Source organism: Vanellus vanellus (assembly GCF_965231255.1).
Source record: "Vanellus vanellus genome assembly, chromosome: 2".
Taxonomy (NCBI): domain Eukaryota; kingdom Metazoa; phylum Chordata; class Aves; order Charadriiformes; family Charadriidae; genus Vanellus; species Vanellus vanellus.
The window spans coordinates 5,025,243-5,049,255 of record NC_138906.1 but is presented as its reverse complement, the minus strand read 5'-3'; the positions used below and the strand labels follow the sequence as shown (position 1 = coordinate 5,049,255).

The following is a 24,013-nucleotide window of genomic DNA, read 5'->3' as shown; positions in this document are numbered from 1 at the left end:
ATGGAAGAGTGGATAACAACATTTTAAAGGTTTTTCATATCTTGTGTCTCTGATTTTGGAATGTTAACCTTTGCTTGATGTTGATATGGAGTGTGGAAGTCCTTCAAGATAGTATAAATCGATAGGCAAAATTTCATATATAGACAACACAGACGGAGTACAGCTGACCGTACGATGTCTAGACATTAGACATTTAGCTCTGAGTATCAGTATTTCTGGAGTGGGATTTATCTGGTCTGTCTTAAAGCTTATGTTAGGATGAGATAAATGAGCTTCATGTACATATTTCTATACTTTGAATAGAGAAGATGACTGGTTCAGATTTAGACACTGAACTTACAGAAGTGTGAAGCAAACTGAGAAGACTCTTGGGAATTTTGCCTTCAAATCCATGCCAAACAGGTACCCAGAAGAATTTGTGTTCACATGCCTGTGAGCAGCTTTTGATCCTGTATTTTAAAACATAGTACCACGGCCATTATCCTCCATAAAAACACACCCACACACAGACAGACCGAAGCCACACTATGAAGTGTGTTTTATTAGAATAAATTGACATTAACGATAGCTGTTAGGAGAGATTTTCTTTTATGTCAGATGTGTTGTTTTAATGCAGGATTAGCAACATTTAGAGCTGTCTATCCCTCCTAAAATGAACTTGTGTTACAAAGAAAGAAAGAGGGGTCTTGCCAGGAGGTACAGGATTCCCCTATTCTTGGGAACGTTTGTTCAATTCATCAGTCTTCAATTCCAGTCTTTGAACATGCAGCAAAGTCAAAAAGGTAGAAAGCAGGTTAAATGCAGCTTAGAGAGAGTTGTTAATATTTATTGGCCACTTCACTGTACTGTTACGTCACTTCTGTGCAAAAAGATAAATGCTTCAAATGAGCAACTGATAGGAGAAAGGGAAGTCAAAAAGCAGGTGAAAGATGCTAAGAAAGGTTAAAGAAGTGAAGTCAGAGTCTTGTTTTGGAACATGAACTCCAGCGCTTTATACCACTGTGCTCTGTACACCCTGAGTCTGGCAGTGCTTGTAAGTAATTGCATGAAAAAAGCTTTTACTTCATTGTTTCTCAAAAATTGTTCATTTTCTTCTTGGAGCAGATGGTCAGATAGAGCTTTATTTTTTTGTATGAATCTTTTTTCTCTTTGTTTGCTTCGGATTCCAGTTAAACGAGGCAAGACGCTATGTAAAGTGTGAACAGCGGCAGAAGGGACACACTTTGTAGGATCTCTATATCGATGCATTTCACTGCTTTCTTACCACACGCTCACTAAGGAGAAACAACATAATTGGCAGAACCCTCCTGTTCTGTGTGTAGGCTTTAAAAGACAGTAACAAAGAAGTAGAAACTGGAGGAGAGCTGTTACATCAGAGCAGCTGAGTTCTGACAGTTTTCTTAAATTTCAGATTACGCCGTCTTATTAGTTAAAATTTCATGTCCTTTGTTGGTAGCATTAATGTTATTTAATATGCGAGCAGCTGAGATGCTACAAATGAGTCGACAAATGAGTCGAACCAGCAGGGATGCTTATGGGAGAATTAGAAGTATCCAAATGCATTAAAAAACCGAGAAGTCTTGCTTATGTTTTGCTTTAGACAATGATTAAGAAACCAGCATTCAGGATCACGCAGATATCAGGAAAGTAAAAAGTGGGGGAAGGATATTTTCTTCGCTTTTGAGAGCAATTACATTTTCAGCACCTTCCCTTTGTGATCCTTCAGCTATATCCTCTCCTCTTCCCTGGGAACCTGTTCTCTGAAGGAGCATTTCATGAGAGGTGACATAGCAGCTTGGTTTTTCGTGGGTCAAGAGAAATAAAACACTGTGAAATGACTGAAAAGACCTTTTACTGATGTGAAGCTACAGTTTCCTCTGTATCATCTGGGTGACAAACTCTGCTTCCCTGTAGTGTAAGCAAATAAGCATGATTGCTCGTAAATAGAATATCAGTATCCAGTGCTAATAATTAATAATATCACTGAAGGTCTTTGTAAGAACCTGTCCCATTTACATGAGAAATAGCACTTTCTTCTACAAAGTTGGATTGGTTATAATATGATTATGTACTGATCAAAAACGAGTTTATGTGTAAAGGTATTGTAAAAATCTCCTAGCGAGTGTTGCCTGCTTTATTATAATAGAAGGTAGGTAAACAATTCAAATAAGAGTAGAAAATGATGGAAACCCAGACGTCTCTTTTCATTGTTGGTGTAACTTGATAGCATGCTTTCCCTGGAAGAGCTGAACGCAACTTTTGGAGAGGTTTTAAATGCTGACTCTCAGCTTCTATAAACTGAGATCTTTTTGCTGTCATTGAGTGCATGGTGCCCACTGTAATGTGAAAAGAATTCAAATCTTGAGCCATTCTGATGTCTACGAGTGAAAACTGAGGGAAAGCATCATTCAAGCAGCAATTTTTGCATGATGCTATGAAAACATTGAGAATAATGAAAAAAAAAAGGAAGTTTACTTTCTTATGTGTGCAGTTCGTGTCCATCTTTGAAACCTGAACTGGATGAGGGTTTTCTTTTTTTATATATATTTTATTTGTTTTGGTTTTTTTTTTTTTTTAAAATTTTTATTTTTATCTCATTAGCAAGACTTTCAGCAGGGGCCCTCTGAAAAGGGTGAAGATTTACTTGATTTTAGGTGGTTGTGCTAACACAGCTCCATTTAATACATTAACTGATGGATATAGAACATGCAAATTCATATTCCATTTGGAACATATCAGTGTTTATTTCATTTGTAACTTAGTAGCTCAGCTTGGGGTTAAGCCATTATTTATTTATTTTGTCTCATAGTAGTGGAAGCATCAATCAAGCAAAATAGATCTGCTGTAATGATTCTGCTGTAACAAACCTGCATAATGGCGGTGGCTGTAGTAAGTAGGATTCATCTGACTCAGTGCTGAAGCCCAAATTTAGAAAGTAACGATGGATTTAATAGGCAGGGGATTCCTAGTAAATTGAGTCTCAACCGCAGCTCATTCCATCCGAAATGAAATGTATAAAATAATTCAATTGATCTACGCACAAAAATGCTAGCATCTCTCTGTAAGGAACCTAAGATGACTAGATCAGATAATGATGTCTCTGGAGATGGAGACAGCAAAGGGAGCTGAATCACGTACACAGACATTTATTCTTGTCTTCAATACCTCTCATACCTTTGTCCCGTTATTTGATGCTTCCAGAAGTGGGCAGAAGGGGAGTAGGTAGAAAATGAGATTACACGAGTAAGTCTACAGATGTTTTCAGAGTAGTTTGGAACCTGTTTCTACACCTTGCTTGGGAATAATACTCAGAGCTTTTTGGAAAGTAGAAGTGTCTGTTAGAGGCAGTCAGATGCTGTAGGGGTGGATATATCTAGAACACAGCCTAGGAGTGAAATAAATCTTTTCAGTTTGTTTTGAATTTCTGCTACAGCAGATCTTGAACTCAGTGTTTATTAAGCGGCAGTTAGTGCTGATTTGAGTATAAACTGTAAGAGCATCTCCTAAGGTCAGGTCTTCTCGGTAATAATTTAAATACCTGGCACTTGATCAGCCTCACCTTTTTATTTGAGATGCACATGGCAAAGTGTTCTCATGAGTCTGGAGACTTAGAAATAAAAAGAAAGAAGGTTTCCAGGACTGGTGAATAAGCCAAACGAGCTTTGTTCTTGCCATGAACATTTCAGTGAGCAAAAGCAGTTTTCACAGGCAAAATCTAGTCCTTTTTTTTTGCCAGGAGAAATAATTTAGGACTGTGAAAATGGGTACATTTCCTGCCTACTGAGGTTTTTCTGGGCACAATTCACCAAACCAAGAGAGTGTTGTAAAAGAGTTTTTCAGTAAATGAGATGACTGTTTTTTCTACTGACTAATAAAGCTACTTTTTGCAACAGCTGCTGTACATGATGGGTAATGAGCTTTTCAGCATAGATGTCTTTCATTGTCCAGGGTGAGTATAAGGGGGGAAGAATACATGTTGGCATGAGAAAATTTTCTGTCATCCTGCCTACCATTGCATATTTTAGTGAAGTGGAGTTGAGGGGCTCCCTAGACCTGTCTTTGCTCATCGAGGCTGACATCACTGTGACATCCTACACATCAGATCTCCACCTCCTAGGGCTAAGGCAATGGCTGACCTCTCCTCCATCCATTCACAGTTACCCTTCTTTCACATACACCAAACTTCCGTCAGCCTTGAATACGGGCTCTCCTTTTCATCGCTGCCTTAAACTGAGCCACGGCACTGCTGTCTGTCAGTTTGGCAGGAACACCACGTCCTCCTAAAAGTGCAGCAAATGGGAAGCAGACTAGCTCCTTAAAGGTGCATATGCGACTACATGTCATTTTCAACCACTGGGGTCCAAACCCCAGAAGAGCAAAGGCTGTGCAATTAATCCAGTATTCTCCTGCAGGCTGAGAGCCTCAGATTGTTAAATAATATGTGGTTCAAATGCTCTGCACACCAGCATAAGATATGGACATTAACATGGAGGGGAAACACCAGCTTATTGGAACCGATAGGATCTGCCCTCTGAATGAACTGAAAGCCAGATATTTATTTTCCAAATTCCCTGAATATTAATCTTCCCTGGGTGGAACAAAACTGAGCCATATGCCAGCCACCTGTTCACCATGCAAGTCTCATCCTGAGTTTATTTTCTGTTGTGTGTATCTGCGTTTTTATATCTATATTCACACACACAGAGCACACTGGCACCAGTGGCCAGGGCATAAAGCTGAGAGGACAGTGTCTCTGATGACAACTGGCTTTCTGGGCCTGGGGACAATGGCTATGGTTGGACAAGGCACATATTGCTTTCTTCATGAAAAATAGATGTGTATACTTCAGCACAGTGGATACCCTCACAGCAGTCGTGGTGCGTAACAGCCTGCTGATGACTTTGTCCTTTGGTGGCCAATGTGCTCTGGAACCCTTCTAATTCTCTTGTGGTGTCTGTGTAAGCACAAGTCTACATAAGGACTAAAGGTTCCTGCTGTTAAAACACTGGGTGCCAATTTTTTTCTCTACACCAACATACCCAACCAACAAATGCTTTGGTGCAGAGTTGTTTTTTTTTTTTCCGAAGAAAGGAGCTTTGCCTCCCACCCTGTGTAAAAAAAGGCAGATGGCAGAAAGGAGAGAACAGACTCATTCCTTTTGGAGTCAAGAGCTCATTTCAGAAGACAATTTTGCAGTAATTGTATGTGGTTTCAAGATGTTTCTTTGGAGGTTGGTGGGGGCATGTCTATGCTGAGGAGCCTGTGGGCTCTGCAGCATGACCTGCGGTGCTGGGCCCTTCACTGTCAAGAAAAGGAGCCTGTCCAAGTGCACTCTGTCATTCTGGGCCCAGATTTAGCAGGGGCTAAAATCAGGGTGCAAATGAGTCCTGCACTCAAACCTGGGCCTAGCCAAGAGGTCTTTCATTATGAACACAGCCAGAGAAATCCTATAAACTTTCCAGTACAGAGCTGTAGCTGTAGGTTCATGGCTGGACCCCATGATCTTAAGGTCCCTTCCAACCTAGATGATTCTATGATTTTATGATTCTATCATCCTCCGACAGCTATACTGCCTAAGGATTTGCTCTGATGTAAAGTAGCACAGCTCAATTGCCTTTGATAGAGCTCAGCTGGGTTCTTCCACCAAAACTATTGCAATTTCTGCAGAGACAGTGGCACTCTTCCACTGCTGAACTCTAAGCTGTGTGCTTTACATAGCCTTGTTGCAAAAATGGGTCTGGACTTAATGGCTCATGGATCTTACTCAACCTCTTCTTGGTAATCAGCTGAAACTCCTCTCCCTGTAGGTTGCTGGGAATGTCCACCCAGAATGTGATTTTATGACAGAGCTGAAGAAAAAGGAGGCTGAATGTCTGGAGGACCCAGAAGAGCGTGGAAATGCAACACCACCAGGTATCCATGTGTGAAGGATGAAGCGACACCTTACCAGGGTCAGGACACGGCCATGTTACCAACATGCATGTTTGAGTCGTCTACTTATTGTCCCACATCCCCTTTCTCTGGTCAGCTCTCCTTCCATCTACTCCCATTCCTATAAATTATATTTTCAACATTTTTTTTTCACATTCAGATATGGATCGTCAATCTGTCTGAGTGAACCCTTGTGCCTTTGTCTTATTCCTCCCCCAACTGGATACTATCATGGCATCATGCTTGCTGTGTGAGGCCGTGTTGATCTTTAAAAATAGTGTAACCCCTTAACAAGTACTGTAATCTGGTCTTTCTTCCAACATCTCTCTCCCTCCCATTTCCACAATACATTTTTATTTATTGCAAACCCAGCTCAGTTTAATGCAGGAAGTCTAACCGAAGCACCTTAAATAGTCCTCTGGAGGTATTTATTTCTCACAATAGAATAAAAATTGTGGCTAAACTATTTTATAAAAATAGGTATGTAAAGGGTGGAGGGGCAAATTATAAAAAGATTTTTTATTATTTTTTTGTGTTGCTCAAATATAATTATGCTTAAAAGTATATTTCACTTTCTGTCTGAGGTTGCAAGAGAACTTGGGACAAATTACTGTGCTGGCCAGAGGCAGATACTGGAGAGACTCTTGCCTTACCATGCCCAAGCATCCTCTATCACTTCATGAAGGAGCCAGGTGATGTGCTATCATGGTTGTACTCTGTTGTGTGTCATGCCTGGCAAAAGCATTTCTGAAAATAGGGGGTGAAGATAGATCATTGCAAGTTCCTGCTGTCTTGTTGGATCAGAGCATTACTGCAAATATTTCAGTAGGATCTGTGAGAGCTTAGCAGTTCTTCTCATATTTTAAGCATTATCCATAACTGGATATAATCCCACAGCCTGTGATGAGGATCTGAGCCAAAGAACACTGAAATCAATAGAGTGATTTCCATTGGTTTCCATTGGCTTTGGGATCAGCTTGTTGGGAGAGTTTTCTACAGACCTCGTATAGGGGTTGTCTAGGTCAGAACTTAAGCGTGGGGCTTTATGAGATTTATGCTCTGATTACTGTGGGATGAAATGAAAGGCAGAGGAATGAACAATGTGATTGCTTTTTAAGACCAAGGTTGGAGATGCAAAGCAGAATTTTGTCATTGAAGTAGCATGTGTTGGGTCAAATGCAAGACTGTACAAACCAATGTCTTTGTGACTGCTTACTCCCTGGGTAAATATGGCTAGGAACAAACCGCAAGCCCATAAGGAAGAAACGACCTTCCAGGAAAGACCAAGATTTGGCAGTTCCACAAGAAAAAGAAACTGCAAAGCCCAACCTTTCAGCCTCACCCAACACATGCTAGTTATAAAGGAGGGATAAGGAAAATCCCTTTCATCTGTGCAGATTCATTTCCTGCGCTGGGATTCTCTTACTTATCCTTCATCTGACTCAGAAATCTTTTTATGGAAATGTGCTATCCTCATAGAACAAACTGCTTATTCCAGCCTCTGGTCTGCAAAGAAAGAGTAAGCCCCAAGGAAGGTGGGAACAAGAGGGGATACATTAGATGAGTGAGCGCTGAAGGAAGCAGAAGTCTGATGGAGCAGTGCTTCCCAATCTTCTTCAGTGGACTTCCTTGTCCCTGATATGATTTCTTCCTTACTCCTTTCCACCTCTACCTCAGTCCACTTGGTTCTCTCACTTCTTCCTATTGTTTGTCTCCAGGTAAAGTGAAAAGTTTTGTATCTGACTACCTGAATGTACCCATGTAGAATGTCCTGTTAGCTCTGTCAGATGCTAATGGAGATGATCCTCTCCTCCTGGTATAACCTTCGTACCAGCAAGACATCTCCTGGTTTTTATTTTCTGTGTTACGTGGATCTTCACCAGAAACAAAATAAGTGCTTCTGTTTCAGCTGGGATAGTAAAAAGAAACTGCACAAAGAAAGGCTGGTCTGACCCATTCCCTCCCTACTATATTGCTTGTCCAGTAGAAGATGAGATTCCGCTCGAAGAAGTAAGTTCAATTAAATAAATATTTGTGAGTGGTGTGCTGACGTTATAGGATTCCTTTCTATTCCTGCAGACCGCTGGGGAGGGAGACTCAGCTGAAGCTCAAATTTCTTACTAAGTATGGAATGCTATTCAAATTTTACTCTAGTCACTTATTACTAAGGATGTTTTATTATTCAGGTATGAGTGTAATAAAAATAAAGCCAGCTGGAAATTCCATACAATCATGCAGTTCTGTTGAACTTGCTCGCAGATATAACAGCTAGAGGTGTATCGCAAAATATTCATAAAATACGAATTAAGATATTTCAGTATCAGTCAGCAAGATGATTTTGTGGCATCACAGCATCAGTACGACAAATGTGCTGTTTTAACACCACTATTCCAAACTCAGCGATATCTAAGGACAAGAGGGGTTTCTGGTTTCTCATCCTGCCTAGCATAAAATATCTAATTCAGCAAGGAAAGAAAAAATATTTCAAAATCTACATCTCTGTAATGCAGATCAGAATTTGACATATTGCTTCAGCTGGATTTGCACGCCTGGTGATATTTACAGGCTCTATGTACAGGGAAAATACAGTGCTTGATCTCTAATAAGGATACAAACATATTGTACAGACATTCTTAGCTTCATGTAACTCCTCTTCCAGAGAAAAGAATCACCTTAAGTGATTAAAAATTAGTTGTCTAGTCCAAGTCTGGATCTCTACCCTTCCTCTCTACAGGCTAAAGACTGCACTTTGGCCTTTGTTTGTACAAGTCAGGTGAATACTATCCTTTTTTTGTACACTATAGAGAGAATGAAAATAACATTTATACTGTAGTGGATGAAGTCCATTCAACTTGCTCAAAAGAATTTAGTTTATCATCATGGGGAGATTTCTTTTGCCTTCCCACTACTTTTTGTACTGACTACTCTCAGGCTGTTTAACTCAAACTTCCTTTCCAGCCTCTAAGCTCCCGTACCTGCTGTTATCCATAAATAAACACTTATACTGAAATGCAACTCTTTTATTTCTTTCCTTCCTTCATTGCTTCCTTACGTTTCTGGTGTAAAAACAATCGCAAACGAATCTATGGATTTTTTTTAGTAGTAACCCACATTTTACCTCAAGGTAAACTCTTCACTTGTAGGTTTATCCACTTAAGGATTTGATTATTTTCTGTGGTTTTCATCTCCGATTTGTAAGCGGAGTTTGCCAATGGGGTCAGCATAGCACAGCTTTCACATGTTTCGTATGGCTCCAGACTTACTGGGTAGCTCTGTAGCTCTGAGAGACTCCTCTGAGCTCTGGCTGGAATTATGCATAGTCAGGTACATGGGTAACCACAGTTCATCCAACAGACAGAAAAGGCCATTATGCACCGCTTCCACATCCTTTAACTTCATCCATCTCAAAGAATAATTGTGTAAGTCTAAGCTGATCGCTACAGGGTGGGTCTGTATTAGTGCTTTGGTCAGGACCAGGTGTGAGCTTTTCAAGGAAATCTCTTGGTTATCCCCACTTAACTGCGTTTACACTGAGAGGTGCTCTCAGAAAGGATGATTTGGCTGCCCTAACCTGGAGGGTGCACCTGGTGTGCTCTGACCAATAATAAAAGTTCACCCTCTGGAACTAGACTACGTCCGGTGAGAAATGCACTTAACATGGAGACCTTATTGCTCTTTACAAGTACTCTCTAAAGAAGTTGTAGCAAGGTGGGAGTCAGTCTCTTCTCCCAAGTAACAAGTGATAGAACAAGAGGAAATGGACTCAAGTTGTGCCAGGGGAGGTTTATCAAACTTGTTATCAAGCACTGGCACAGGCTGCCCGGGGAAGTGGTAGAATCACCATCCCTGGAGGTACTTAAAAGACATGTAGACATGATGCTGAGGGACATGGTTTAGCGGTAACTTGGCAGTGTTAGGTTAACAGTTGGACTTTGATGATCTTAAAAGTCTCTTCCAACCTAAACGATTCTGTGATTCCATGGATGTAGGGTCCTCAGTGCCAAAAGTTTTGCTCTACTAAACCAGACCTAGCGACCTGCTCCACTTATTAAGGCAGGTGAAGTGACAGACCCTTTTTCTTGCTGACAGAAAGTGATAAGCTCCCATCTTACAATGAGTTGAATTACCTTCCGGGGGTACTTGTTTCCCTTCATCAACTAGAAAAGAAAGAGAGTATGAAGAAACTGGATTGTGTTAACAATTAAACAGTACAGGCTTGTGGCCGTGCTCTCACACTGCTTGTTTTACTATAGACTCAGTTGCTGATACTTAGGCAGCTGATTTTTAAGCACCTGAAATAAATGAAATAAATCCTACCCGATGTCAGCCTTATAATGCCTTAAGTTATACTTAAGGCTCAAAACAAGTATCTGCCCTTCCCCACAGTGAACTGTAGCAAGGCGTATCCGCGTAGATTTTAAAAAACCATTGAAATGGGACCCAAGAGACAGACCATGTTAGATTGAAGGGAAAGATTTGCAGCCTAGAGCTTATTCATTCTGTTTTCTGCATCCATGTCTGATAGTTGAAGTCAGCTTATCCTCACTCAGAGATCATGTCTGATAGAGGTGCCATTAAAATTGAAATGGATTTTGACTGACATTCTGGTTGAGTCACAATTGAGTTTGGCAGCAAGATAAAAGAGGAAAAAACAAACCCAGAAAAAAAAACAAACCAAACCAAAACAAAAACCAACAACCCCACAACACAATAAAAATGGAAAGGAAGAATAGATATCAAAATTGTAAGTAAGGAAGCAGAGCAAAGAAAAGTAGAGAAATATAAGGAAAGGCTGACAGAATTCTGTATTCACCATGCAGCCAGCTGCCAGCAGGGTTGTCCTACTATTGCTGTGGAGAAAACATGGTAAAAAATGCAGTGCTTATAAAAACGCAAAAGAGTTTTTAAACACCTTCGTGGAAGGCTGGCTTGTTTTTTTATGGGTTTATGAATAAGCTGGAAACCACACTGATCAATATCTGTTTCTTTACCAAACTGGGCTGTATGCATGTAGCTCTGGAATGGGTCTTCACAAAAGCAACATGATTGATTTCGGTTGAATTTTGGTGTGGGATGAAAGGGGGGGGGGGGGGAAGGCAGCGATTGGAAGCACCAAACAAAGCAAAACCGGCAGAATCAGTAAAACAGCTGTCATTTGGCTGCACATTATGTGACAAATAATTCTCTTCTTTTACAGCAATCCTACTTTTCTACTATAAAGATTATCTACACGGTAGGATACAGTGTATCTATCACCTCACTCATTATTGCTGTGACAGTTCTAATTGCATTCAGGTATGTCACCTCCAGTCTTTCAATAGTTCTTAGTAACTTAGGCTGTATGAGACAATATTAGAAGTAACAAAGTAATATAGACAGAAATCCAGAAGAATAAAAATAAAAAAATCAGGTTGTACTGGTTTAATAACATTAAATTAAGTCTAGAAATGAAAAGTGATCAGATAAAGTCAGAAATAAGAAGAATAAGAACTGGGAAATAAACCCTGACGGTCTTTGGCAAAAGCCACCAGCTCACTTTGATCCTAAATAATCAGTAGATATATTTGCTTGCTTTAGCCAGAATGAAGATAATTTCTGGCAAACTATGTGTGCTTGTCTTGTATGAGCTCGGTAAATTTTATATTATTAAGAAGAATATAAACAAAGAATTTGATTCTGAATCAATGTTCCTGTACACTGTCTAAATTAATATTGAAATACCTACAACTACAGACATGTTTTGAAAGTTAAGCTCTGAATTTGGCTACATTTGGAAAGATTTTTTTCCCACTGAACTATTCAGCTATTAGACATTTTCAGGTATAATTTAGAGTAAAAATGTTTGTTTATTTTCTCTTTTGATGTAGATTTGGTGTTTTCTGCCATGTAGGATTTATTTTATTAATCTTTGTTTATCTCTTGCATTTCTGCAGGACAAAAAAGAGTTTTATAATTATGCTGTGAGAATCAGGTTTCTCTGGGGAAAGTTTCTTGACCTTTTGGTTCCTAGCTCTTGTCTGGAAGTCAACAGATATGTTTATTGACAACCACTCTGACCTCAGGAAAACAAACCAGCCCAAATAAGGGGAAAGAAAGAAACAATGGACGTAAAGAGACTTAGCAACAGGGAGGAAAAAGTTGTAGTTAACAATGGGGTTGGCATTTGAGTTCAGTAATAAAATTCTGCACACTCTAAATGAGCTTTAAGATTATGTGACCCTGAGATTAGTGGATCTGAATGGAATTCAGCTTTTAATGGGGGCTCTTTGCTAATTAGCCAAAGTTTTCAGCTCCATATGAAAATATAAAGTTGAAGCTGTATAACTCCTCCAAAAGTCTGCATTTAATAACAATCAAAAAAATAAATCTGAACTAACCGAACGTGAGAATTTAAAGCAGACGTGCCAAATTGTCTTAAAGCAGTTATCTGCATTCAGTTAGTTCATAAGAGTGGATTTGGTAAATTAAGGAAGTATTCCTTGACTCTGCAGAAGGCTGTCTGCACAGGAATTTAACACAATTGAACTCACCCATGGGGCTTTGCTGTATAGAAAATCTTGCTAAGTAATCGTTACCCCATTCGTTGAGAAAACTGCCTGGTGAGTCCAGGTTATCTCTGCATGCTGGTTCTTGGGGGTGGTTCAGCCACAGTCAGAGTTGTATCAGTAGAGATCAGTCCTCAAATGCAGGTTTCTCTTGGCCCCAAAATAATGCCAACCAAAAGCCTGGCTCAGGTGCGCTGAACGCAAAATAAAACTGAGAATCCTGGGATTTGGCAGGTAGCACCTAACAAGGAGGGAGATTAAGATGCAGACTGCGGGTGAATTGCTTTACACGAGGCGGGTTTCTATCTCTGCCTGGCTTCAGAGAGAGCTGAGTGGGTGGAAGTGTTCTTTCTCTACAAGCCTGGAAGTACCTGATATGAAACAAGGGCTTATTGCATATTTAAATTACTGCCAGCACAAGGCAGTTAATTACCTCAGAAGGACGTTTCTTCTTTTCTTCCAGGAGGCTTCGCTGTCCCAGAAATTATATCCATGTACAGCTCTTTTTTACTTTTATCTTAAAAGCTGTTGCCATTTTCATTAAGGATGCTGTCCTTTTCCAAGAGGAAGACATTGATCATTGCAGCTTCTCTACAGTAAGCACATGAAAAGCAGGATAATGTGGTACTTGATCTTTTTGCATACCATCTCTATATGGTTGCACTTTTCATTGCTCTTCTTTACTACTTTGTTTTTTTTTTCCTTCTAACCCGGTAGCGAAAATTCTGTAATTATTTTGTCAGTATGTTTTACCTCCATAAGTGTGCACCTCAGTATTTCTACATCCTGAATGCATCCGTGATCCTGTAGTACTCTAAATCACATATAGACTTTGCCATAGATAAAACCAGTCATCACATCATAGATAAAAACAGTCATCACACTGTTGCGCTTCTATAATCTGAAGCCTAAAATTGCAGATATCTGAGTACTTCATAACACAAGTTTTAAAAGATGTTTCCTCTGGAAATGTGGTATGACATGTTCTGACTGGCAGCTCTGAATGGTAAACATAAGACCCGCAAGGTCAACCAGTTTAGCTTTGGTCCAGCCACAAATACTAGTAACACGACAATGGTTTTCAGGCAGAGGTTTATGGGGTGGTTCTTCTGCGTTGGTCGTGGCCACACCAAAATTTAAAATTGAGCCTAAGCAGGAAAGTGAAATACGATGGGTCTTTAAAGATACTTTTTTTCAAAGGGCTACGGAGCGTTTGACTCTGGTCGTATAAGCTACACTGAAGGCAGTACATTTGTGGGAGAAATCACACACTTGGGAGACCAAAATATATTTCTTGCATAGAGATATAAACCAAAATACAGTGGAGATTCCAAGCTACTGTGATGGCTAAGTCTATTCAGAAAGCCATATTAAGTTTGAAGCTTTCCCTTTAAACATGGATGTAATTCTGAGATCTTCTTTGTAGATCTCAGCCAGAATCACAGGTGCCTACTGCCTCTGCAAATCAAACACACGCATGCACAAGTAATGCCAAAGCTATGACTTTCCTGTTCCCTAGACTGAATGCAAGATCTCGGTTGTTTTCTGTCACTACTTCATGATGACAAATTTCATGTGGCTGCTGGTAGAGGCTCTTTACCTAAACTGTCTGCTACTCTCATCTCTTTCTCATGGAAGAAGATATTTTTGGTGGCTTGTCCTCTTTGGTTGGGGTAAGTAAGGCTTTTACATGAAATAAATAAAAGGGAAGATGTTACTGTGTAATCCAGTCTGCCTAATTGACGTGCCTGACTTGGGCATTGTTTTGCTTTTATTTCTACATGTATACTAGTGAGGAGCAATCATTTTTTTTTTTTTTTAATATGGCATTAAAGTCCCTATGAAAGAAATGGAAAATTAAGTACATTTGGGAACCTATGGAGAGAGAGACAGTCCACTTAACCTTCTTCTCCCCATTGAAAACACAGATTCCTATAAGGAATTATCCCAATCACCTCAGTTAGGTGTAGCTTGCTTCAGTTCATGCAAAAATATACTGATATAGTCTTCTGAGAGTGGGTCCATCTGGAGGCATCAGGTGGTTTTGTAGTCCTGATATTGCTACTGTCCATCTTTTGCATGGGGCAACTGTGTGAATAAAGGAGCCCTATCCACTCAATAACAGTGCAGGGACAAGACTGCAACATCCCCACTCCTTTTTCTCGTAGTCTGCAATAAATCTAATTGTTCAGACCTTTGTGGTGACTTACAAATCAGAAGTTAAGTGGTTTCCTACATAAAGCTGCTGTGTAACGGAAAAAGCAGAGAACTGTCTCCTGAGGATATATAGCAGGTGAATGCGCTTGTCCAGGGGAGTTTTTTGGTCAGTTCAGGAAGGCAATCCATGTGTTTTGCCACCGAGGGTTAAGGTAGGCCTGATGACTAAGCAGAATGAATCACTTTTGGAGTTTTAGGTAGACTTCAAGTGCCTTTTTAGGAAGGTGTAAGGTAGGCCGCATCACATTCTGTGTTTGTAAAGCGGTACTATTACTATTATTTTAATATTTAGCAAATTCTGTTTCCCAATATTTTGTCATGCAAAAAGCACGCTTGCTAAATAAAACTGGGTTTTAATGTGCTCTCTGAACGCAAGTGCTGACTTCTGGTGAGATCACCCATGTCAGCTCATGTTAGTACGAGGTTGCAAGTTCAGTCCTCTGCGGCAGAGCTATATCATGTGCAAAGCGTGTCCCTTCATATCTCCACAACGATGCATGATCACCAAACAGTCAATGCCTAAACTTGTTGCATTCCATCATGAGTATTAGAAGATCCATCTTTAGGTTTATACCATGAACCTAGAGCAATTCCCCTTACATGAACAGGCCACAAAGGGTGATTCCAGTTCTGAAAATGAGTGATCAGTATCATCCCAGCAGAGTTTCAGGGGACAAGATTTGGATTAATCAATGCAATTAGATTTTTTAGACAGTTTTTGTTTAACTGTCTATCAGGTTTTCCAACGCTTTTCACCCTGATGTGGATATTAGCAAAACTCTACTTTGAAGACACAGCGTAAGTAATTGTTTCCTACATTATTTTAGATTCTTGGGTTATATATTTAAAATAATGACGAAGGCTTATGTAATTTCAATTACATGAGAAAATAATATTCATATATTACCCACCTTTCGCTCCATCACCAAGTAGATGAGTGCCTGTGGTGGAGTTCTGCATTTCCACTCCACTATGAACAAAGTGAATGGGGATTACAATCTTCATTAAAGTATAATATGGCAATGATATTGTAATTGTGCAGGGGATCCTTCCCAGGAACCTGAAATATTTATTTGTGCTGCAAGAAAAAAAGAGATTCTAATCTGATAAAGTAAGAAAGCAATATTTTAGGACTTTTTAATACAAAATACCTTTTGATGTTTCTGAAGCCTGGAGTGCTCACTATTTTACACAGACAAAATGTTTCATGTCTTAAATAAGTGTTTTTGAAGAAAAAAGCTATATCTTTGCCTCAAAGGGCATCATCCCTTTAAATCTTTTGTCAGAATTGTTGTATCCATGGCTGTCAGTTAACACATCAAGATCATTATTTCTTTTTGAAGAGAGTAGGATAATCTGTGGAGTGTGTCCTGTTCAAAGCAGAGTGTAACTATTTGGATACTAGAGCTATACCTGTACTTCCACAAAAATATCTCTCTCCAGGTTTTCACCGTCACTGCTAGGTGGTATCTTGCTTGCAGTGATCACATACATGACTTTTCTAAACTTACTGTTATTTTCTCAGATGCTGGGATATTAATCAAGGCTCTCCATACTGGTGGCTAATCAAAGGACCTATTATAATTTCTGTTGGGGTAGGTACTTCTAAGTTTGCCAACATTAATTAGAAGAAAAAAAGACTTTTAGATTAAAATTTGGTTGCTGTTTGCTGAAATGTTGTTTGAAATAAGGAAGAGGAATGGTAGAATTTCTACTGTAAATCTGTCTATGCAAATGAAAAAGAGGCAGAGAAGTACCTCCTCTCCCAAGCAAACATCCTTCAAAAGAAATGAGATTTCATAAAATTTTCAGTTTGGTTGAAATTAATGGCAAGTGAGAGGTTAAGCCATCCTTACAATATTTGAAAGCACAAGTTTTAGCCTGAGTCCAGAATTAGCATAAATTTTAATATAAACTTTCAAGGGCAATAGGTTTCTGTTCAGAGGTGATAACAATGATAATAGCTCTTGAGCCTGACATTTATTGAATAAACTTACGGACTTCAAAATGAGTATCGTGTATGATTACTCCCACATGCCATTAAACCCAAGCAATGTTTGAGAAAGCAGCTAATGGATGACCTTAAGTCCATCTATTGAAAGCTTAATTTAATTGGAGGACATATGTATACAAATAAGACAGATATAGGCAAACAGTGTGAATGAAAATCTCAAGTTGAATTCTGGTCATAGTTTGCCATGTTTCAATAAAATATATTTCCTTCTACCTCCATTATTCCCCCCCACTACTAGTCCTCATCATCATTTGACATCCACATTTGAAGTCAAGAGAATCAGGGGACTGTGGTGATGATTTTTCTGCTGGAATGTAGTTAATGTATCAGTGATGGATAAAACAAGATTGAACTTTGTCATAAAATATGGATGTTCTTAGGCAAAATTAAGCATTCAGCCTCACCTAATGAAGACCTGGTGTGTACAGACACACACAAAATTCATGGGGAGAAACTGTTATTGTGGAAAACTGAGCAGCTTCACAGCCTTTGGTAAAGCTGTGCCAAATTACAAGTGTAGAAAATTTGTTTTGCAAGTTAGGATTGACCCTAGCCAGCTTTGGAGCTGAGCTAATGCTCCTCAGCTCTGTTCAGAGTCAACAAAGAGAAATATGTACTTTTGGTATGCGATTCATCTGACTTCTAATAGACTTCTGCATTTGGAGGAGATGACTCATCCTCAACCCTACCTGGGGCTCTATTGGCTACACAGTCTGGCTCTCCATTGACTACAAAGGGACAACAGGGTGATCAGCTCAGATACAGACATGTCATTGCAGATACCAGCATTTTGTCAGATGAATTCTACCAATAATGTCTAAAAACATTAGCCAGAATTTAATGTAATAACCATCTCTAAAGAGAATCAAAATGAAACAAGCTATGAAAAATAAAAAGAATCAGGCAAGCTATTGACAAAAATAGTTTGCTTAACAAAGTCAAATTCTCAATCTTTCATCTTCAGCTGTTGCTTTAAGAAGGAATGCAAGCTATTGAGATGCTCGAATGCTGCCAACAGGAATGACATTAATAATCTTACACTGGTCTCACTTGAAACTGCACAAATTACATAATAACTGAAGTAAACCAATAAATTTTCATTGCAAAGTTTTACATGCAAAAGTAACTTTTTCTTTCTTTCCCCCCAAAATGTTGTGAACAGGTCAATTTTGTCCTATTTATCAACATCATCAGAATTTTGCTGAAAAAGCTGGACCCTAGACAAATCAACTTCAATAACTCTTCTCAGTACAGGTAGTGTATGGAATAAAAAGAATATCAATTATTTTAATCATAAAATCTTGTGTCATCTTTTCTAAAATGAGAAGCACGTGTCCAGTGTCACAGAGAGGCTCGGTTTGGTTTGCGTTAAATTTTAGAAATTCTCAACTTTATCCCACTCCCATGGAAACTAGTCAAAGGATGAGACTTAGCTAATAGTGACCATCTAAACATAATGTGTTCAGATTTGTTCAGATATCTACTTTCCAGCTACAATCACTGGAGAGACTAGGAAACCATTAATTGAATCCACATGAGATATCTGATTTAGGGTAGCATAAATTACTCTCTATAGATACCTTTTCCTGTATGAACTATAAAGGGAGCCTGCATATTACTTCCTCTGTATTTACTTACAAATAAATGTGAAATTTTCAGTGGCTCCAATGGGGCAAAATACATTCTACTCCTTTGTATTTTCCTGAACGGCAATCTCATTCAGAAAGACAGAATGTCAAAGTACCTTAAGAAATGCCATGAAAATGGTACTGCCATGAAGACGGTACTGCCAACAAGGCAGTAAGCATCGGAAATCTATTTCCCGCTAGCTTCTTGTTATGATTTCTGCCCAGCACTGTTGTCCCAAGAGATATGAAATTCACAAGTAGATATTTAGGTCCTCTATTTAACTTCTGTTCATTGCTGTTGCACATTGCATGCATTGCTCTTTAGTCAGGAAAATAATGTTACCTTACTTCTTCTCATGTCCTTCGCTAGACGTCTCTCAAGGTCAACTCTGCTTCTAATCCCCTTATTTGGAACCCATTATATTGTCTTCAACTTTCTTCCGGAATATACCAGCCTGGGGGTTCGACTTTACTTAGAGCTCTGCGTTGGATCTTTTCAGGTAAAATGACCACAGAGGCTTCAGTTCCTTCTTAGCAGATTTTCTAATTTAATCTAGTGTCCACATGACAACTAGTATTGCACAAAAAATCATTGGATCCTGAAGCTAATGCCTCCTCACAGAGTTCATGTTTCTTTGCTGAGTTACGGTACCTGAAGTTGTGACCTACATCCTACCTGGCTATAGATAATTGCAGATTTTGCAAATACAAGGCCAAGTCTTTCAGATGGATGCGTAAATTAGACGGAAAACATTCTTTGCTACCAGTGGTAATCCACTGACCTTCCCTGACATGATCAAGCTGCTTTGGGCTGACATTAAATTATCCAGGGGCAATCGAAGATGTAGGTCCAGCCTCCTTTCAAATCCTTTGGCAAAGAATAAATGTATAGGCAAGCACGTAAACACAGAATAGCGACTGATGCACATACGGACCACTGCCCTGGAATGCTACACACTTTTCCCTCCCAGGTAGGGAAAATGTTTGGTGTACCTTTGATGCCCCCAACTGCTCTGGGTTGACAAAAAGGGTAGGGACAGCTTGAGGAGCTTGGTGCCAACTGGAACAGCTACTGGGGTTCCTCTGATGTACCCTCCAGGTGGCTTTGCCACTTGAGTTATGAGCAAGGCAGCACCCAGCTGCCCTTTGCCTTCCTCCCTTTCCCTGTGCTGCAACTCAGGGTCTACAACCCTACCAAACCTCACAAGGGAACATATCCCCCCCTGAATGGTCGCATGGCATCATTTGTCAGTAAGCATCACCAAAAATCCAGCAGTTGTGCTTTTAATCCATTTAATCCATTGTGTCAATCCTGTCCAATGCACCTGCACACCTTAACCCTGACCCTCTGTACTTGGAGCTGGCCTTCACTGAGTTAATTAACAATGTAAGGAGTAAGTTAACCGAATAAAAGGGTGAGGTGGTTAGCTGTTATCTGATCACATGGGTCCATTGACCTCCTAGGACTGTCCTGTGTTTATCTCAGTTCAGAATCTTAACAAAAGTATTCAGTAGGCCAGAATTTGATCTCATCTGACACGCTGCAAAGACACAGAAGTTGACTAGAAAGCTGTTTGAGCTCCATACACGGATCTCCTTATGAAGTCCGTGTTTCCTTACAGATTTACACTGTGTAAAGTATTACCCCACAGTGTGTTTGGCTGTAGAATAGACCATATTTTTTTAAGCATAACATGGGAGAACTTCAATTGCTGTATCATCTGTTTTTGTGAATTCATACTGCATTAGTGACTTTGGTGAAATGCCACCAATTAGTTGATTATCCATCTGACCAACTTTATTGGAGTTATATAAAGAGTTTTCCAATTCATAAAAATCCTTCAAACTATAGTGATAGTCATTAATTCACATACACGGTACCATCGTGATAGTCCAAGTGGCTTTTTCAAACTGTGCTAAGACTTAATTTTTTTTTTTTTTTCCTGTTCTTTTTCAGGGGTTAATTGTAGCAGTTCTCTACTGTTTTCTGAACCAAGAGGTAAGGAAAGTATATCCTTTACAATATCCTTTTCACTGGCAAATATAGAAAGTTAATAACCACTTTCATACAAACACATAATCAAACCTTTTAGTTTCTTAGGTTTGTCTGCTAACACGAGAATTAATGAAGTTGTATTTCATTTCAATTATCTTCATGGGAATGAAGCCATCTAGTGGACGAATGAACTTTTACTACTTTGCTATTCCATCAAGCTTTTTTTATCCTTTCTGAACATTTCTGTACTATAGCAGGGCTTGGAAAACCCATGCTAGGTCCAGACCTGAAAGTACAAGCCGCTGCAGTGATGCAAAGAGATCTCCATTTACTAAAGATCTACGATAAAATTGGAAAGAATTTAAACTTAAGCTGATTGCCCAATATGGAAATATTAATTTTTAGCATTTTTAACGTGTTCATGAAGCTTCCCAGTATTTCTTCATGTTGATAAATTTGTTTTTCTGTATAGTATATATGTCAGGTTTTTACTGTTGATGGAACAGGAATTATTCCATTTAGCTTAGTATCCAGGTCCGTTTATATAGTCTGGATGTTGCGATAAAAATGCATCTTAAAAAAATTATATAAGCAACATAACACTTTATCCTTCATATTTTAGAATGGGTTGAAACCTTGGAATTTCACCCTTCTTTCTGAGTGCATAGTAGCTGAGAGGGCTTTTTTACAGTCTGACTGGAGGGAGTTTGGTTTCAGACTACATTAACAATCTACTGGTTTCTACCTGCGGCTCCTAAAAAGGAAAAGTCTCCTGATTCATATATATCACCACACAGGGCATGCCCTAGAGTGTCAAAGATGTGTTTAGGAGGTGAATCCTGTCCCTAATCATCACAGTCAGTGAAATATTCAAGTGACCAAGAATAGTTGTCAGTGTTAGAGACAGATGACCAACTCTAGATTCCCTGGGTTGTATTGACTAAATCTTCATTTTCCATGTTGAAAGCCTTGGGCTGATTAAGCTTCCAAACAGAATTTAATTTTCTATGTGTGCCGTGGTCCACACTTACTTAATTTTGTCAGAAATATCTGAAATATTAAAACAACTATTTTCAAATATATTATAACTTCTTAGCTTTTTGGTTGAGTTTGTGGCTATGAATTTTTGACTGCTCTAACGATGCTTGTGTTCAGTTGACGCTCCTGTTCACTAGTTTATTAATAATCCTAATCCCTTCTGATGGTAGACTGTAGTTTTGCATTCAGTTTGTCATCCTGGACATACTGCATTTAAATTTAGAAATTTCCTTCCTATTAAGCTACTGGGAAGGCACATTTCTAAGAAGAATCAGAAGTGAAAGCAGGCTTTAGTGGCTGGTCTGGGCTCACTGTGTGTTTCTGTGAACAGGCCAGTGCATGGCAGACATAGTTCTCAACAACAGAAAACAAAAGTCTCCTGACTGCTGATGGCTTTCCCCTCACTGTCTTAAACAGCAAATTAATATTATTTCTCAGCCGCAAATTGGTGAGTGTTGATTAAGAAACTCGCTGATGATGATCCTGTTCTAGAAACAGATGGAAACAAGACAACATCCCTTAGCAACTGAGGAAGAGCAAGCAATGTGCAGTGAATGTGTTTGTAATAGGCAACGTTGGTGAAACCATTACTGGAATAAATTTTCAATGGGATACTTAAAAAAAAGGGGGAAGATACAAAAAGACTGAGAAAATATTCTAGTGACGGAAAAAATGTTTTACTGTGCTAGAGATAAAGACCTCAAGCTATTTCTCAGAAGAAGATTGAGGTAACAACTATACATAAAGATATCAAAGTATAATCACTTTGATGGGAGAAAGTTCCTTAGCGCTGATAAACTTTTCAGTTCAGCAGAGAAAGGTGGATTGAAGACTACCAGGTAGAAATTGAAACCAGGCAAGGTAAAAATAGAAGTGTTACTTTTTTCATTTATTTAACTGTGTGACAGCTCCAATAATAAACTGATTATTTGGCTCATAGTTATTAAGTAGGAGCACAGGACTGGGTAGACTCACACAAAGTATGTCCTTACTTCTTGAAAGGAAGAGTGGGGTTCATTTACTCTTTTCAACATGGGAGGCCAACTCTGAGATGGCCACAGGAGACATTTTCAGCAGTGTAGAGGGATGAGCATGCTGAGACAGGCTAGATGAAACATTCTCTGGAGGATTCTACTTTTCTCCGCTTTTCAGCTAGAAAGGGAGCCCAGAGGAACTAATTTGGACTGAGGCGTCTAGATTTTACTCTTCTTTAGCCACCATTTCTGACCTTCCTCTTTCTCACTGTCTACTCCCAAGCAGTATTTGACCACAAAATAGTATTCTCCTTTTCTTTTGAGGTACAAACGGAAATTGGCCGGAGGTGGCATGGTAAGAGATATGGACTTATGCCAGTGTGGAGGAGGACAAGATGGACTGTGCCATCTAGTTCTGGAATAAAAATGACCACATCTGTGTGCTAAAGATGGCCTCAGAATCTGGAGTAATCACATATAAAAGCCTGATTAGGAAAAAAAAAACCAAACAACAGACAAACCAAAAAACTCACCAAACACAATGATTGTATTTTATACCGAGAAAACTGGATGATGATCCACTTCTACAACAGTTCTGCCTACTGGACATCTTCTGCAGGGCAAGCATTGGAGTACCATATTAAACACTCATTGGCCCTCTCGTTGATATATTTTGCACCGCAGCAAACACAAAAATCACTTCTGTGTTCACTTCCTGCACATTTTCACTGTTGAACTATATAACATGATGTGTCTAGGGAGTGGACACCAGCTGTACCCTACAGTGATACCATAGATGACCGGCTCTGGAAACTGGTATCCCATCCTCACGCAATGGGAAGTGGAGTCTTTCCAGCTTGTTCAAGCTTTGTTCCTTGTTTAGATTCAATAGGCATGCAAATAAGAAGCCGAATGTCTTGTCAAACTGCAACACAATGACTAGAAAGTCCTCTTATATTGTCTTTTTATATTGTCTCTTTAGAAGCAAAAAAGATTAAAAGTTCACAATAAAACCCAATATAGCCTCAGGTTCTGTTATTTCAGTAGCTACAGGTTAGAAAATTTCTGATAGCCACGTAGCAGAAGGTGGAGGTGTTGGGAAAGACAATGCTCCATAAGATAACCGTTAAAGATCGATAATCGTTAAAGAATAACTGTTCTTCGCAAGTACATTAAAAAGAAAAGCAAACTTTTGTGCAGAAAGAGGATGATACCCATGGGAGATGGACAAGGAGTCTGCTAGGAATACTGCTAAGTATTTTCTTATGTGTTACTGTTTTTGCTCTCCACTGTTGTAAAACATTCAGAAGCTTGAAAATAAACTTACATTCCCAGTGTTTGTATTTGAGGGGGTTTGTTTGTTTGGCTGGTTTTGTTGTGTTTTGTTTTTTTTTTTTTTTTTTCCCAATGGTTGTTGTAACCTGTAGATGAATGGATTGATTAACCTCTTTGATGAGAACATAAGAGCTTGGGAAGGAGTAAAGAAAGCTAAACTGTACCAAACAGTGAGGACTATCAGATCGATACATTTTCACCCAGCTCTTCTGGACATGCCAGTGAACTGCCAAGTTTGATTAAACAACACAAATGATAGTAGAGAAAAGTAGACTTGCCTTTCATTTTCCTTTGCTGTACCCAGGTAATTACAGGTAACGTGAAGAAGTGGAATA

At 39.2% G+C, this 24,013-nt stretch overlaps 1 protein-coding gene across 1 annotated transcript; it reads left to right on the top strand.

Moving 5' to 3' along the window:
* Positions 1-1,000: 1,000 nt before the first annotated feature.
* On the top strand, positions 1,001-22,790 carry GHRHR (growth hormone releasing hormone receptor; the record flags this gene model as incomplete). Its single annotated transcript, XM_082479390.1, has 13 exons — positions 1,001-1,033; positions 5,808-5,913; positions 6,516-6,623; positions 7,841-7,941; positions 11,129-11,226; positions 12,940-13,072; positions 13,996-14,149; positions 15,431-15,491; positions 16,219-16,288; positions 17,870-17,961; positions 18,706-18,835; positions 20,293-20,334; positions 22,668-22,790. The coding sequence occupies exons 2-13, from the start codon at positions 5,841-5,843 to the stop codon at positions 22,788-22,790; spliced, it is 1,185 nt and encodes a 394-aa protein (XP_082335516.1). The 5' UTR covers positions 1,001-1,033; positions 5,808-5,840.
* Between the last annotated feature and the right edge of the window lie 1,223 nt (positions 22,791-24,013).